The following is a 17,125-nucleotide window of genomic DNA, read 5'->3' on the forward strand; positions in this document are numbered from 1 at the left end:
AAGAAAATCTTAAAACTTTATTATGCCAGCCCTGGCCAATGTGGCTCAGTGGTAAGAACGTTGGCCCACCCACTGAAAGGTCTTGGGTTCAATACCCGGTCAAGGGCATGTACCTGGGTTGCAGGATAGCTCCTTGGCCCTGGTCTGGGCGTGTTTGGGAGGCAACCAATCGATGTCTTCCTCACATGGATGTTTCTCTCTCCCCCTCTCTACTCCCTCTCTTTCACTCTCTCCAAAAAAAGAAAGAAAAGAAAATCAATCCTCAGATGAGGATTAACAAAAAAAAGAAAGAAAGAAAAACTTCATTCTGCCTAATTTCACCCCCTACAAGAGTAGAGAATATAGGGTAATGAACTCCCAACACCAACTTCAAGTTAGTCAACTCACGGTGAGTCACTATTTCCTCACCCCCACACCATGTATTTTGAAACAAATCCCAAACATCATATTATTTCACCCATGAGTATTTCAGCAACTAATCTAAACATAGACTTAAAAATCTTAACTACAGTACCATCATCACATTAAAGAATTACCAATAAGTCTTTAAAACCTCAAATTTAGGTATTAGTAGAAGTACTAGTAGTGATGGTATAAGGATACTTATGCTGTGCTTGTTTTTTTTATATTCTTTTTCTTAGTTATTGATTTTAGAGAGAGGAAGGGAGAGAGAGACACACATCGATCTGTTGCCTATCACACGTGCCCCTACCGGGGATCGAACCTGCAACCTTTTGGTGTATGGGACGACGCTCCAACCAACTGAGCCACTTGTCAGGGCTTATATTCTTTAGCTGATGGGATCAAATAGCAATATCTCTTTCTATTTAATTATTGCCTAAAAAACCAATACTTAACAGTAAAATTATAAAAGGTTACTTGTATTCTGTGAAAGACTCTTATGTTTAGGACATTCTCTGTCATTCTATACCAAATGTGTTTGTTTTTTCCTGTAGTGGGTCCTATATGTATGTACCTGTTTAACCCCATACCTTGCAGCACACATTTGTCATTTCGTCTATCTCTGTGACCTTCATGTCTCCCTCCTTGTCTTTTCCTTTCTGACTCTGGCCTTTCCTGGTGACATCTCTCTTTACCTCTGATAGCCCTGTCTGTCTCTGTCTCTCTGTCAGATAGGGATATCTTTCCCTGCCCTTTCTTTCTCTTCTTTAACTGCTTATATGGAAAAAGAAAGAAATTGAGAATGGCTTTATTTGCTTTTTCTTAAGTTAAAATACTTAATTCATATATGTGGCAAATTATTTGGCTCTGAAAATTAAACTAAATTAAGTATACTTTATGTGTGATTTTCAGGGTTTTCTTCTCTGGTTCAGTGGATCTTAAGAGAAAAAAAAGAATCCCCATTCCCAATTCAAGGGAAGCAAACCACGGCAGTTTGTAGCCATCAGGGCTCAACCACTGATTTGATAAGTTAACAGGAAGAGTTTCTTATTTGAAGTTGTCCTTTGTGCTACATTTTAAAGCAACATAACACCACAATTGGTTATCTTAGACATATTGCCTTAATCAATTCAATTCCAACCTTAAAAAAGAGTAAGATTTGCAAATCTCCCAGTTTCTTTATAATTTAACAAACTCTGTAGAGATTCCTTTTTGTGACAACACTTAAAAAATTTATTCAGTACCTATTTTTTATATGCTTCCAAAGGAATTTTTTCTTAAATACTTCATATTGAATCTAAAAGTTAACAGGAAATATAAACAGAGAGCAGATGAATTCTCATGCACTGATTATAGCACACACCCCCCCCCTTTTTTTTGGCCTTCCCAAGATTAAGTAAATATTATTAAGTTAGAGTAACTGAATCCTTTGTTATCTTTAACAGTCTCCATGGGATTGTGGCCTATCTGCTGTTTATGTTGCTTAAATTCAGCTTGTCCTTTGTCATTGAGCCGTATCCTAAGACTTAAACTGTATTTATATTAACCAAAAAGGGATGTTTCACCATGAAAAGCAGCAGTCAGCTTGAACCAGCTCAACTCGATACTTTTTAGCTTTGAACATTTTTCCTGTTTATTCATGAGTGGCATCACCTGCATAACCATTAAATAAGTTGACTATAGAAAAAAAAAATCACACACTTTTCCAGAGAAATCTTGGAATTTTTTATACTTGGTGCTGTAGTACATTTTTCTTGTTCACAACTTTTGAAAGCAGCACGTGCAAATCAACCCGGTACTACTTATGGGTATTTTTGCGAGACAGAAAAGCAGCAAATCGCACATTTGGAAGATACTGATGCACAGGATTTGTTCCCAGGTATCTGATTAGGTGTGTACTCAAATCTACTCCACTATTGTATGCTAATCAAAGAGAGTAAATAATTCCCCTGCAGAAGTTTGTATTTTCCTTCTGGGTTCAGTCACTTGCCTATGTTTGATTCAGACTTGGTAGTAGTATTTAAAGTTCCCTGTGATCATTCTAATATGTGGGCTAATCTACCTTTCCATAAAATTGGTTCTTAGTATCCAAGTTATTATTATTATTTTTTTGTTAATCCCCACTCGAGGATATTTTTCCACTGAATTTTAGAGAGAATGGGAGGAAGGGAGGGGGAGAGAGAGAGAGAGAAACATCGATGTGAGAAAGACACATCAATTGGTTGCCTCCTAAACTCGCCCAGACCAGGGCCGGGGAACAAACTAGCAACTCAGGTTCATGCCCTTGACCAGATATCACACCCAAGACCCTTCAGTGTGTGGGCCGACGCTCTAATCACTGAGCAACATTGGCCTGGACTATATTTGGTTCTTATTAAATTATTACTGTTCAGTCATTCTTATCTCCAGGACCTTGTAGTGATTTACTTCATTACATGGAAACAGTTTCTCCAGTGGTGTCCTTTTCTCCTTCAGTGAGAAGGGTTCTGGCCTGACTGAATAAATGATAGAGTACTATGCTGAAATTATTGCATTTAAGATGTGATTAGAATGATTAATTAATTTGCATATAATTTTCAATAACTGCAAAATGGTCTGGGATTCAAAATACCCATACAATTCCTTTCTTCATTCTATTTTGGAGTGATCAGGTATCTTTGTTAAGTCATTGCAATGTAGATATAGAAATAGAGACTTTCATCCCCCACTCAAAAATACAGTCAGGTCTTAATTATCTGTAGTATGTGTGTGGGGGGAGGTGGTAAGAAATGGGAAGAAGGAAATATTAATATAGATAATTACAATGGAAACAACATTTACAGCTCCTGCTTTCTTCAGTATGGGCATGAAAATGGAAAATGACATTGGGAGTTGCATCAGGATCCCCAAAGCTACCCTCAGATTTGCTGATTCACCATAGAACCTGGAAAAGCTGTTACACTCATAGTTGTGGTTTATTACATACAGATTCAGATTAAAGTCAGCAACGGAAAAATGCACATGGGGCAGAGTTCAGGAGAAACCAGGAATAACTTCCAGTTGCCCTGTCACAGTAGAATTACGGGGATGCTTTTGATTAGCCCATCAATGATGTGTGACAGCACATATGAAGTATTGCCAATAGGGAAGATCATCCAAGCCTTGGTGTCAGAATTTTACTGGGGAGGAGGTTTACCTACAAAGTCTCCAACCCTTCCAGAGGCCAAACTAATACTGTGTGGCTCAGGACCCCAGGTGAGTGAACAACATAGGCTCTCACCATAAATTAAGTTGTTAGCATAAACTATCTGGTGTGGCCCAATATCTCAGGTATGTAAAGACAGTTTTATCAGAATATTTTAAAGGGCTCAGAGGTTTTTTCCCAGGAGCCAGTCCTTTCTTTGGAATGTGCAGGGTGTGAGCACCCCAAGTCTGCCACACCCTTTACTGCACAAGAGCTCAGGGACCACAAATCAACCAGTGCTGTGGGGAAATGGCTGAGGAGCGTGCTGAGGTAGGTGGGTGCAACCGGAAGCCCTCCTGGAAGTAAAGGAAAAGGTAGCCTAAAAGTGTAAAGTGTTCCTCATTGGAGGATATCCACATATAGGTTATTGCAAGAGTTTCTGTAACAACCAGTTTGAATTCATATATGTTTGTTATTGGCCAATCTCTGAGTAGTTAAAATTCTTACATGGTTCAGGTTAAATGAACAAAAATGAACTGGGCTATTTTCTATGGACTGGTGGTAAGATATTTTAAAAGGCTGCCTGGTTTTTCTGTAGGCCTCTTCCCTTTTCGGTAGGTCTCCTATTCATACAAATTTCCAAGGAAGGCTGTGAGTCCTGTGGAACCTGGTCCCAACAGGACCAGTTAGCAAGTAAGTTGCCTATAACTGCTTTGTGATCTCTGTCCCTAGGAGACTTTACCATTTTTGCCAATATTATCCTTGCCTAGGAAAGCTGTTTATGTAAAAGTAATGACGATGTAAGCAGTTGCATGTGGCGAAGAAGCATACAAGGAGCTCTGACTGTGGCATTCATTCCTAAAACGAGAACACCTTTCAAATCGAACGCATTTTTCAAGGAAGAAGAGTACTCCCAAACCAGTTTTCCAGGACTGTAGACATTTCCTAAGCTATACCAGGACAGTTTCATGTGGCAGCCCAATGTCTGTAGGGTGGCTTGCCCTGACTCAATAAAAAGAGACTCTAGGACCTGGCAGGTGTGGCTCACTGGTTGGGTGTCCACCCTTGCACCAAGAGGTTGCAGGTTCTATTCCCAGTCAGAGTACATGCCCAGGTTGTGGGCCTGATCCCCAGTGCGGGGCATGCAGGAGGCGGCCAGTCGATGTTCTCTCTCGTCGTTGTTTCTGTCTCTCTCCTCTTCTTTCCTTTCTCTTAAATCAATAAAGAAAACATATTAAAAAAAGAAAAGAAAGAAACGGTAGGCGTAGGTTTGATAATATTTATTTCTGTTGTAATTCAGTTACTTTTTTGTTTTTTGAGGTTTATAGGGGTGGAAAAATTTCTTTCCTTCTAGGTTCTCTGGCTGGTCTAATAATTAAATTGACATAAGACAGATTAACAGGAAGAAAAACAAATTTAATTGTTTATGTATGGGAGCCCCATAAAGATAGGAGACTCATAGAAGTGAACGAAGCAGGCAGTTTTCATAACTTTTAGGCAAGGAAATAATACATTTGTGAAAAGTTGACAAGACAAAGGGGCTTGGGCTTCACTAAATTAGTAAAGAAGTAACAAGATTTGTTTGTATAGCTTCCTCAGCCCTAAATTCCCTATTCTGGTGATAAGAAGCCTTCTACTATACTGATACAAGGAGGGTGTCTTCCACATGGTAGGAGATTTGTTTCCTACTCTGAGGGGAACAAAGGAGTGTCCTTCTTTTACTGGCTGTTTTTTAAGTAACTTTAATTCAAATAATCAATATGCCAAAGTGGCATATTTTGGGGAGATCATTCTGTTCCCTTTTAGGTTTATCATCTATTACTGCATCCCCAGAGCAGAAGTACCATTTTGGACTTGATCTCTGCTTTCTCTCTTTGCTTCCACAGCGGCAGGCTGTCCTGTACAGAACTGGCTGTACCATCTTAAGGTTGACCCTTGGTATTTACTGTCCAGCTCCAGCTGTTTTTCACGACAGCATCTCTAATGTAGACCTTTGTCCTTGACTAGAGGTCTTCAGGTTCTACAAAAAGCCTGCTATATTATGTTTTAAAATCTAAACCTTAAGATAACTTAAAATCATTATTTGGATCGTGAAATACATTTTTTATCTTTTAAAAAAATCTATTTTAATTTCCATAGTTTCCAATCATGTGAGTGGTATTTAAATAGGACTCTTTGGCATTGGAGTTGAATTTACATTTATACAGCGAACCCACAGATGAAACCACATATTCATGGTTAAAAAAACAAAACCAAACTAACTTTAACATCATCCTTCTAGCTGTTAAATATTTTTAAACATTAAGAAAGGACTGTGTGATTTTTTTTCAGAGGTGTTTTTAATGATTTAAGGTTTTTGTCCTAACTATAACCTATAATTTTTTCAAATGCGTTAGCATTTTTTTCTTCTTTGCCCCTACAATCTGAAACATTGCAAAAAATTACATTCTTACTTGTTTGGAGTATATAGACTAAAAGTCTTAATATCGTATATAGTGACCAGTACTTTATTTTCTTTCTTACTATCATTAACACTCACACATGCCTTCTAAGATTTTCTGGACCCAGATGTGTTTGCAGAGATCCAGGCAGAGCCAGTCTATCTTAGATACTCAGTTAAGCACCACTCCACCCCCAGACATACTCTTTTATCTTGATCTATTTTTTTCCCATTACCCTTATCATCTTTTGTAATGTACTATATAATTTTCACATCTCTATTATACTTGTGATCTCTCTTACCCAGTAGAATTTAATTTTAATACAGGCAGAGATTTTAGGCCTGTTTTATTCACTGATGTCTTCTCAGGACATAGAACAGGCCTGGAAATGTATGTATTCGCTGAATATTTGTTAAATTAGTGAACCAATAAACCCTCACTGGACATATCTCCTACTTATATCTTGACACTGATACTTTTCTTATTTTTTATGATTCCATCGGTAGGGCTTAAGGTTCTTTTGTTTTCCTTTTGCTTTTCATTGCATATGTGTTTATTTTTCACCTTAGCTTGATTTTTTCCCAAAAAAATGTGTTGTTATTCTAGGTCATCCAGTTTGAGTCTTTATCTGACCACTCAGCTTATTTATTTTATGTTCCTACTTTGTTTAAAATATGAAAAAGTTAGGGCTAGAAACTTTCTGATTCTTTACTCTTATGAAATGCTTTGCATATTATTATTGTTCTATTAAACATGTACATTACTTTATATGATAGCAATTATCTGCAAATCTCATATGTACCCCTTTGTACCTCAAAGTTAACACGACTAGTAGTTTTGAGATTTTATAATTGTTATATATATTAAAATGTGCCGTTCAGTATTTTCCTTTAATGATGAAACCTTTTAGAAACCTATTTAATGCTAAAGTAAAATTCTAAATCTAATACTATGATAAATTAAGTCCATGCCTAATTTTAATATTTATCTTCTGAATTTAGGTACAAGTTATGGAAGAGAAATTAAAAGCAGCTAATATTCAAACCAGTGAATCAGAGACAAGGTTATATAAAAAGTGTCAAGATCTGGAGACCTTAATACAGGAAAAAGATGACATCATCCAAAACTTGGAACTACAACTTGAAGAACAGGTTAGTAAGAATTTGATCATCAAACAGATCTAAATATGTGCATTTATACATAATCACAAAGATTAAAGAGAGAGCGCCTACACTTCTCAATAAATCTCACTTGATCAACCCATAGAATCTCATCACATTTATTGGTGAAAGGTGAAAGTAAAATAGCATTCACCTTTAAGTCTAGGGTAATGCTGAGACTTACACTTTCCACGTGTTACAACACTCCTAGCTATAAAGTGTGAGTGTAGTGTTTAAGTTGAAAACACTTGGTTATCAGTAAGCATTTCTGTCTGTAAAATGTTTCAAATAAAGCTTTGCTTTAGATTGTTAGGGCGTTGGAAGTGTCGATAGAACAATATATTTTAAATATATGTTTGTTGCTAATTCATCTGCTTGGAAATGTGTACAGTTTTTAAATCACTTTATTGAGATCAAGTATTATATTTAGTTTATTTTAAAATTTAATTAGAAAAAAATCACATTAGGGTTATGTAGCATCATCATTTAAATATGACCACTATGAAATTGTTAAGTATGTTAAATTATTTATTTTCAGCATTTTTTAAATTTCAGTGGGGATCAGTGTGTTATTAGGTTAGTGGTTTTCAGCCTTTTGCCATCCCTAGTCTCCACCCACTGTTTATATGATAGTCACATTTTCAGTAGTTTTATGATCATAACCATTTAAGGTTGCTAAATGTAAGCTAGAGGTTTTTTATCTTTGTTTTTTATTTTCTGGATCTTTGAAAACTAGTAGCATTTGAGGGGCAAACAAGCCATGCCCCAGAGGAGATTCTGACTCTTCTCCCTAACCTGGTTGACCCCTATCCCACTCTTATAAACCCTAGACATTTCCAGAAATGCTTTCTTTTGATAAGTTCAGTGGATTGGTTTCAGTATATTATCTTTCAGAGAAAGAGAATAGCCATTGTTAAAACAAATAATATTTGCATGTGCCTTTTTGGTTTATTATTGTATCTGCTGGACAGTTGTCATTATTTTACTCTATTTGGTAATTTGAAGGTAGAGGTATTAACTTGGAAACAGGTTTTAAGTGGACTTGCCTTTTCTATCTATGATATAACATTTCAGACCAATGAGCTTATGTTTGAACTAAACAAACTGCTGATGTTATTTCAGAAACAAATAAGGATACAAGAAGCTAAAATAATAGAAGAGAAAGCAGCTAAAATCAAAGAATGGGTAACAGTTAAGTTAAATGAGGTATTTATGCTATATTTTGTCTTTTCTGTACCTTTTACTTCTTTCCCATAAGTGAGTCTTCAGATTATATGATCAGTCTTAGTGAAACAAAATTCTGAGAAGTTGGTGGTGCTGCTGCTGTCTTTGGGTGAAGGTGAGCTAGGTAGCTTTCATTTAATGCAGTGGTTCTCAGCCTGTGGGTCGCGACCCCTTTGGGGGTCGAACAGCCCCTTCACAGGGGTCTCCCAAGACATAACAGTAGCAAAATTACAGTTATGAAGTAGCAACAAAAATAACTTTATGGTTTGGGGTCACCACAACATGAGGAACTGTATTAAAGGGTCGCGGCATTAGGAAGGTTGAGAACCACTAATTAATGTTTAATGTTTAATATATTTCTAAAGTGAAAAATATTGACAGATTCATGGTTATCAGTATAAATAGCCTCATTCTAATTAGTTGATTTCAACTCGAATTAGTTTATTTAAAATAATTATAGAATGTGTATGTCATAAATTAATGTGTTCAGTAACTGAGAAGTATACATTATTTAGTTTATATGGCAGATTAAATGCTGAAATAATTTGGTTTAAAATAATTTTACAGTGAAAAGCATAGAGGGGGGTGAAAACTCTTAAAACTATTAATTCTAGAAAAAATAAATATTGAAGCCATAATTTTCTAGGTTGATATCTCATGCTGATAAATTCATCTGATATTTGCTTATCATTTCTTTTGTATTTTGCTTATGTGTAATTAGGTATGAACATTTTCTAAATATTATAATTTACTGATATATTTTAGAAATGTTATTCCTGTATAAAAGAATACCATGTCTCCTTTTAGCTAGAATTGGAGAATCAGAATCTTTGTTTGATCAACCAAAACCAAACCGAAGAGATAAGGACAATACAGTCAAAGCTACAAGGTATGAGTACTTTGACTATAATAGCTTAATTGGATTTATTTGGCTATGTAGAATTTTGTTATTGAGTACTTGAAACATGACTAACACAACTAAGAAACTAAATTTTACATTTTATTTAATTTTAATTGATTTATATTTAAATAACCACATGTCCATATTAAACAACACAGGTAGACAGTGGTGAATAAGACAAAGGAGGTAATACTAATTTCAGTATTACTAATTTAATTTCAGGTATGTTTGCTAAAAATCAGTCATGGTATTTTCTATTCTTACTCTGTGCCATGGTTATCAACAGTGACTGAAACTCTGACAGCCTGACTATTTAGAGCAGAATTTTATAATATGAATAAACCCTTTGCATTTTCCAATGCTTAGGGTTACTTTCTTTCTTTCTTTTCACCTTCAGAGCCTGAGAATGGGTGGCAGAGTTAGAAACAGAAATTTATTTAATATACTAGTCTGCTCATGGCCACTCAAGTGCCGGTGGAGCTGAAGAGGAGGTGAATCAACAGGGTTATTAGATCCATGACATAGTGCAGTGGATTTCAAACTTATTTAGCAACAAAATCCTATTTAAAACATTTTTTTTTTCTGTACAATTTCAAGAGGTAAAACAGGTAAAAGCAGTATTGGCAACCAAGACCTTGGTCTCTGTTTCCTCACCATTAGCAGCATTACTACATAATCAAATTTTTACCAGTACTTGACTGGTATTTATTTACCAATACTTGATTTTGCAAGAAGTTATAATACTTTAGTTGTTTATAATTTGGTTTGAGTTTTTTTTTTTATACGTTTGATAACTAACTACTATTAAAGGGATTAGGTGTTTTTCCCTCTGCAGTTAAAAAAATTTTGAACATTTGCCCTGAACGGTTTGGCTCAGTGGTTGCAGTGTCAGCCTGCGGTCCAGAGAGACCCGGGTTTGGTCCCTGCTAAGGGCACGTACCTCGGTTGCAGTTTGTCCCCAGCCCTGGTTGGGTCCTGTGGGTGGCAACTACTTGATGTGTCCCTTTCACGTCGATGATTCTCTCTATCTCTCTCTTCCTCTCTTGCCCTTCCACTCTATCTGAACAAAAAATGGAAAAATGTACTCGGGTGAGGATAAAAAAAGAAAACCAAACTCATAGACACAGAAAACAGATTGGTGGTTGCCAGAAGAGAGATGCGAGGTAGAAGAAATGAGTGATTTTTTCCCCCCAGTTTAAATAAATTGAATAATAAAAGAAAAAAAGGTGACCTTTAGGATTTTTTAAATTTTTTGGTTATAAGGAGTGATTTGTCCAAGTTTTTATATGCTTTGGTTCTATGTTTAACAGATTGCGATGAAAAGTTCAAATCTTGATTTTGATTAATGATCTTGCAGAACTTCAAGGGAAAAAGTCATCCAGTGTTTCCACACCAAAGCTTTTGGAAGGCCAGCGCCTAAGCAGTTTGACCTTTGGGTGCTTTTTATCCCGAGCAAGGAGTCCTCCTCAAGTAGTAAAATCTGAGGAAATGAGCAAGATATCATCTAAAGAACCAGAGTTTACTGAAGGAAAAGACATAGAAGGTATTTATGGACTAGCAGAATTTGCTTTGACATTTTTTAAAAGGAAAAAATCATTTACTAAGATTAATCCTCATATAGCTTAATTTTCCTTTTTTAATTTTTCGTCACTCAAAAGGGTAAATATACAATATCTATCTGGATGATTCATCCTAGTTTTTTCTTTTTCTTGACAACTTGATGTCTCATGAGAATATTTTTAAACAGCAGTTAACTTTGCATATCTAGTTCTCTGTGGGTATTTTTTCTTTTTTTTTTTTTTTTTTTTAGTGTTTTCCAGTGATCCGGAGAAAAAACTGATTTTCCCCTCTTGATACTTCTTCCTTCAGTAGGAAGCAGTGATATTTAAAATTAAAAAGTTTACAGTTGTACCTACATGGTAGTTGTTTCAGCTTAGAATTTCAGATTATAACTATGAGCTTTCTATTCATTACTTATTTAAAACATTAAAAAATTACCTAATATTAAATATGACATTGCAAATTTATAAAGAAAAAGAATACCAAGGAACAGTTTTGTAACTGCTTTGATTTTCCCCTTATGGCTTCAAAGGAGAAACTATTTGCCTAGATGTTAAAACCCTGAGCCTACATGCAGATTTCTGTTTTTCTTTTAGTCTTAAAGCCTCACTAAATTTTGCTTTGTGGTGCAGCTGCTGGCTTTGCCACCTTGAAAGACTTCTCCTAGGTATTTTAGGGAGAATTTGCATCTTCTCTATTTTCAGTTCCCACTTCCTTCCCCCAAAGGAGGAAAATTACAGCCCTAAAAGTCTGTGCTTGATTATGAAATTCTGAAAACTACATAGTGTTTTTTTTTTGTTTGTTTGTTTTTCAGTTAGAATGCTCTTTTACTACGCGCTTTTATGCCATTACTTGCATTTTGGGGGTGTGTGGGGTGTGTGTGTGTGTGTGTATGTGTGTGTGTGTGTGTGTGTATTTGAGAAGTCATTTTAATTCCTCTCCTACTTTCTACTAGTCGAGTATAACTCAGTACAACTGAGGTTGCCTGTAATAAAGCTTTTGTTCATTTGCAAATTTAACAGATTGCCTGATACCAAATTGTAGAGTTTCTTTGTCCAGCCTCTATTTCCTTAGTTATGAAGGTCATGTCTGTGTTTTTGTTTCAAAGTTTTTAGTTCACTGTTTCTGAAGCCAGTGGTTTATTCTGTTAATTATGTTATAAACAAAATAAGCCACATCTAAAGGCATTTTTAGAAGAATATAATTCGTATTATAAAAATACATTTTGTAGTTGTAATTAAACCAAACATGGAGGAAACCTTTCTCTGTTTTCTTCATGGTTTTGCATACTTCATGTATTGAAGTTTGGGAACAAAGTTTGTTATTTAAACTATATTATGTTTAAATTTACTTATGATAATTTTGAAATATAGTTGAAAGAGGGATGTCATTTTCTTTGCTTCTAAAATAGATTTAATGGCATTCTTTTTTTTAATGGCTGCTTTCTTTGATAGGTAGTATTGCCCAGATTTTGCTTCTTTTATTATCTCTCCTTACACTATTGTCAGTTTTTCCCCCAACATGTTTACCTGTAAAAAGCAGTTTAATTTCGATACTATGCTTTTGAAGTGTTAGGCCTCCATGTTTTATATAAAGCTTATCGTTTCCAAGCTTGAGTTTAAAAAAGACACACAACTAAAAAAGTAAATTAACTATATTCTTATGAAATCTCCAGTTTTTACATTGTAGTTACATAAAGCTAAATGTACAGAACTATTCTTTTGTTAAAGGCAACATGCCAATATGATGTATGCTTTTCTAGAAATGGAAATTCCAGAAAAGTCTGTCGATAACCAAATTGAAGAAAACAACCGAGGTCAGAGAACATTGCGTCAAACCCCTTGTGTCTCAGAACAGAATCGGAAAACAAGAACAAGCTTTGTTACAGATGGCGGTATATCCCTGAATTCTGGGGCCCCAGTGAGTGACTGGAGTTCTGATGAGGAAGACGGGAGCAAAGGAAGATCCAAGTCCAGGTACACGTCCACCCTTTCCAGTCACACGTCAGAGGAAGGGGTCCAGTGTAGCAGGATGGGCAGTGAGACGTATTTGACAGCGTCTGATGACAGCAGTTCTATATTTGAAGAAGAGACCTTTGGCATAAAGAGACCGGAACACAAGAAGCTGTATTCTTGGCAACAGGAAGCACAATGGAAAGCTCAGAATAGTCTTCTTGGAAAGGGAACTTCTGAATCAAGTAAGAAGGAGCATGATAGTTCCTCGGATGAACTGAATAAAAGATTTCAGTCTCAGAGACTGGATTATTCATCTTCATCAAGTGAAGCCAATACCCCAAGCCCTATTTTGACCCCAGCTTTGACTCCAAAGCATCCTAACCTACTCCCTGGAAAAGGAACCCAATTAGTGCCTTCATCAAACCTGCCACCCCCAAAGTTAAGGATTCCTAATGTCTTCAGTATAAGTGTAGCGCTGGCCAAAAGGCACTTAAGCCAGCCACAGTTAAGTTCCGATAGGATGTTTGGTACAAACAGAAATGCTATAAGCATGATACGACCACTGAGACCTCAGGAAACAGATCTTGATCTAGTTGATGGCGACAGTACAGACATTTTAGAGAATATGGACACCAGTTGTGATGACGGATTGTTTTCCTATGACTCCCTGGAATCCCCATGTTCAGATGACCAGGAAACCTGTGACTCTGCAAAGAAGGTGGCATGCAGCAAACCTCCAACTCCTCCCCTGCACCGTTTTCCCTCCTGGGTAAATTACATTGCTGTGTGCAACACGCGCGCTCTACTTTTTTCTTAATGCTCATTTTCAGGTTTTACGTCTTTTGCTGTTTCTTTCCAAATCCACCTTTCTTCTGACCATTCTCAGTTTTCAGAATACAGTTTCCCCTTCTCTTTCTCACTGAGTTCTCGATTGAGAAATAAGACAAGGGTAAGACAGATGGGAGAGCAAAATATTACCTTTATTACTGATAAAACTGATTTTAGAGAATTGGTGCACAAATGAGCTTTCCAGTACTGGACTGATTTATTCACCAGATAGTGCTAGACCACCACAGGCTTCTGCCAGTGAGGCCCTGCCCCTCTGAAACTTACAACCTAGAGCAAGAACAAATGCTTATTTCCTGCACAGAGCTACTTCTGAAGAAAAAGGAGAGAGGGAGGTGCTGGGCTCTGCATGTCCACTTTCCTTCTTCTAACCTTCCCAATCACATTAAGCCACTCCTCCTCCATTGGGAGGAGAGAGTGAATAGCTGGAGAGAGATCAGGAGTGTTCAATTACTGGAGCTCCTTCCACATGGAAGAAAACATCAGGGGTGGAGAAGAAAGGTTCCTCTTTAACTGTGTAATACTTTTGGGTGAATTCTCAATCAGGATGTGTCCCTCTGGTAATCAGTTTTTGAACTTAATTATTTACTTGATTGGCTTTAAGAGAAATTTAATTTTACTCTTTTTTAAAAAATATATATATATTTTTTATCCTCACCTGAGGACTTTTTTTTTTTTTTGCATTTATCTTCAGATAGAGCTGGAGGGAGAGAGGGAGGAAGAGAGTGAAAGAAGTATCGATGTGAGAGAGACACATCAAGTGGCTGCCACCCACACAACCCCAACCAGGGCCAAGGACAAACTGCAACCAAGGTATATGCCCTTAGCAGAAACAGAACCCGGGTCTCTCTGGTCCACGGGCTGACACTCTAACCGCTGAGCAAGACCAGCCAGGGCTAATTTTACTCTTTTTTAAAAAAATTTTTTATTTTATTTATTTATTTATTTTGGTATGTGCCCCTAGCAGGAACTGAACTCCGGACTCTCTGGTCCACAGGCCAACGCTCCAACCGCTGAGCCAAACCGGCCAGGGCTAATTTTACTCTTTATGAGCTTATAAATTCATTGCTTTAACCAAAAACATCTTCTGTATCCAGAATAGATTGAAATTTCTTCTATTGAAACACTGACCATTAATACAATAATTAATGCATCAGTTATATGATTCTTCTTAGGAATTGCTAGATTTAAAAAATTCTTTTTATAGTTGAAACAAGGTGAAATGATCTTTTCTGTAGATTTAAGTTTTCCTTCCTATATTGACATAATTTAATCTATCACCTTGAAAGAAACATCTTGGTTGCAGGAATTATTGGTTTTTGGAGGCATGTTCTGTTATTATTATTCTTTTAAATACATTTTTATTGTGGTTTTTTTTTTTTTTTTTTTGAGAGAGAGAGAGAAACATCGATGTGAGAGAAACATTAATAGGCTGCCTCCTGCACGTCCCCTACTGGGGTTTGAGCCTGCAACATGGGCATGTGCCCTGACCAGGAATCAAACCTGGACCTCTCAGTCCATGATATAACACTCAGTCCACTGAGCCATACCTGCTGGGCCTGTTATTATTATTTTTAATTTAGTGACCACTGCAGTTTTAAGCACATTAAGATGACCACGTTTTCCTAGTATAAATTTCAGACCTTGAGATATATCTGCTCTTATTTACTTTCAGAAGAACCTTTCATTGTTCATATGAAACTGTCTGCAGTTTATTACTAAATTCTGGACAGCAGAAACAAAGGTGGATGTTACTGGCATTGGAATTAATTGGAATCTCTGGAATTCCGATTATGTTACCCTTCAGGCATTGAGGAGTTGAAATTTTGCTTCTTTTATTATGTTGAGATTTCCAGAGACTTAGGTTAGGCTTTCAAGTCCGTTTTAGTTGGCAAATCATTTTACTACTTTTTTTTTGCCTCTCTTGCTTTTCCTTGTCTTCTGAAACTAGTCAGTCCTGAGAAAGCAGTATTGTTTTTAAAAAACCCTTTAGCAGACGGGCCAAGTTTGAAATTTTATTTCTGTTTTTTGGTATTTTCAGGTTTCAAGGAAAAGAGATGTATTCTAATTGCCTCAATTTATGAGAGTTTATTTTAAGGATTTTTAAGAGTTTATTTTACGACATAGCTCATCCTTATTGAACTTGAATATCATTTAAAACTCAGTAGGCACTCCAGTGGGACAACATGTGATGACTCAACAGCACCTCTGACAAGTAACTCCTTAGAAACAGGTGACACCATTGCTTCTGGTCTAGTGGCTCAGCTTGTCCTCTCCTGTCTACAGTGACTCTCTGCTTCTCCCATGAATGCTAATACTCTCTTCCACTTTCTCATGGCTTCCAACTGCCTCAGATCTCCTGCTTACTGCCTTATTTTTATGTTTTTCTGTTCTGCCTACCCTGCTCACAATCACACTCTCAAAGAAACTGCATCTGAGTCATTCAATCAATCACTCTTCAACCTAAAGTGTCTCCAGTAGTTAGAGATCTCATGCCCGTGACCTCACAGGCCACTGGCTAGCACAGTCCTGAACAGGACTGCCTTTGTTGCCCACTGTGCCGTGGTCCAGACAACTGTGTCCAAGTTAGATGCATTACAAAGCTCAGGACACGGTGATCTGTGCATTAGGAACAACCTGGGGTCCCTTTTCTCACGGGGCAGGACTAAGCCTTGTTAATACCCCTTTAACAAGAGATCTCTCTAAGAGAAGAAGGAAAGCAAAATAACAACCTACTTTTGGAACAAGATAATATTATACATTTCATTGCAATTCTCAGATTCATTTATTGTTTGACCTCAGGTGTCTCTTCTACTTCATTGAAATATGAAGGTAATAGTACTTAATGCTGCTCTGTGATTTATGATTTCAGGTATTTTCTTTATTTTTTTCTTCAACCATATTCTAGAATACTAGAATATTAAAGGCAATATTTATGTGTAGCCAATGATTATGAATGGTTTCTGGCTTCATGTTGCAGCCATTCAAGGTTTCCCCTTTTTTTCTTTAACCATATTCTAGAATGGTAGACTATTAAAGGTGGCTTTTATGTATAGTCAGTGATTTCCTATCTCTTCAAAAGAATTTAAAACACCAAGCAAAAATTTGGGAACAAAGATAAATAATGGAAGGACTAATGGATGGAAAACCTCTGCAGTGCTGTCCTCAGTGGCATATTTTAGTTGGCAGTGACGGTTTTAGAATACTGCTGTACTCTAGTGAATATGAAATGAAAAGCATGTGTATTGAAAGTAATCATTTCTTTGCTTTAAGTATTCAGTTTAAATCTCTCTTTTACATTAGGAAAGCAGAATTTATGCTGTAGCCAAGTCAGGCATTCGAATGTCTGAGGCCTTCAATATGGAGAACGTTAATAAAAGTAAGTTGTTTTGCATGCCACCACATGGATGAACCTTAAGGACATTATGCTGAATGGAATAAGCAGTCACAAAAAGACAAATAATGTATGATTC

At 36.6% G+C, this 17,125-nt stretch overlaps 1 protein-coding gene across 1 annotated transcript in view; it reads left to right on the plus strand.

Moving 5' to 3' along the window:
• Positions 1-17,125, plus strand: part of PLEKHH2 (pleckstrin homology, MyTH4 and FERM domain containing H2) — a 100,069-nt gene that overhangs the window by 24,412 nt on the left and 58,532 nt on the right. Inside the window, exons 4-9 of the mRNA XM_036263175.1 lie at positions 7,008-7,157; positions 8,289-8,372; positions 9,198-9,279; positions 10,649-10,834; positions 12,614-13,575; positions 16,956-17,031. Of these exons, the coding sequence (XP_036119068.1) occupies positions 7,008-7,157; positions 8,289-8,372; positions 9,198-9,279; positions 10,649-10,834; positions 12,614-13,575; positions 16,956-17,031 (1,540 nt within the window). The remainder of the gene's footprint in view (positions 1-7,007; positions 7,158-8,288; positions 8,373-9,197; positions 9,280-10,648; positions 10,835-12,613; positions 13,576-16,955; positions 17,032-17,125) is intronic.

Source organism: Molossus molossus, unplaced genomic scaffold (assembly GCF_014108415.1).
Source record: "Molossus molossus isolate mMolMol1 unplaced genomic scaffold, mMolMol1.p scaffold_m16_p_15, whole genome shotgun sequence".
NCBI lineage: Eukaryota > Metazoa > Chordata > Mammalia > Chiroptera > Molossidae > Molossus > Molossus molossus.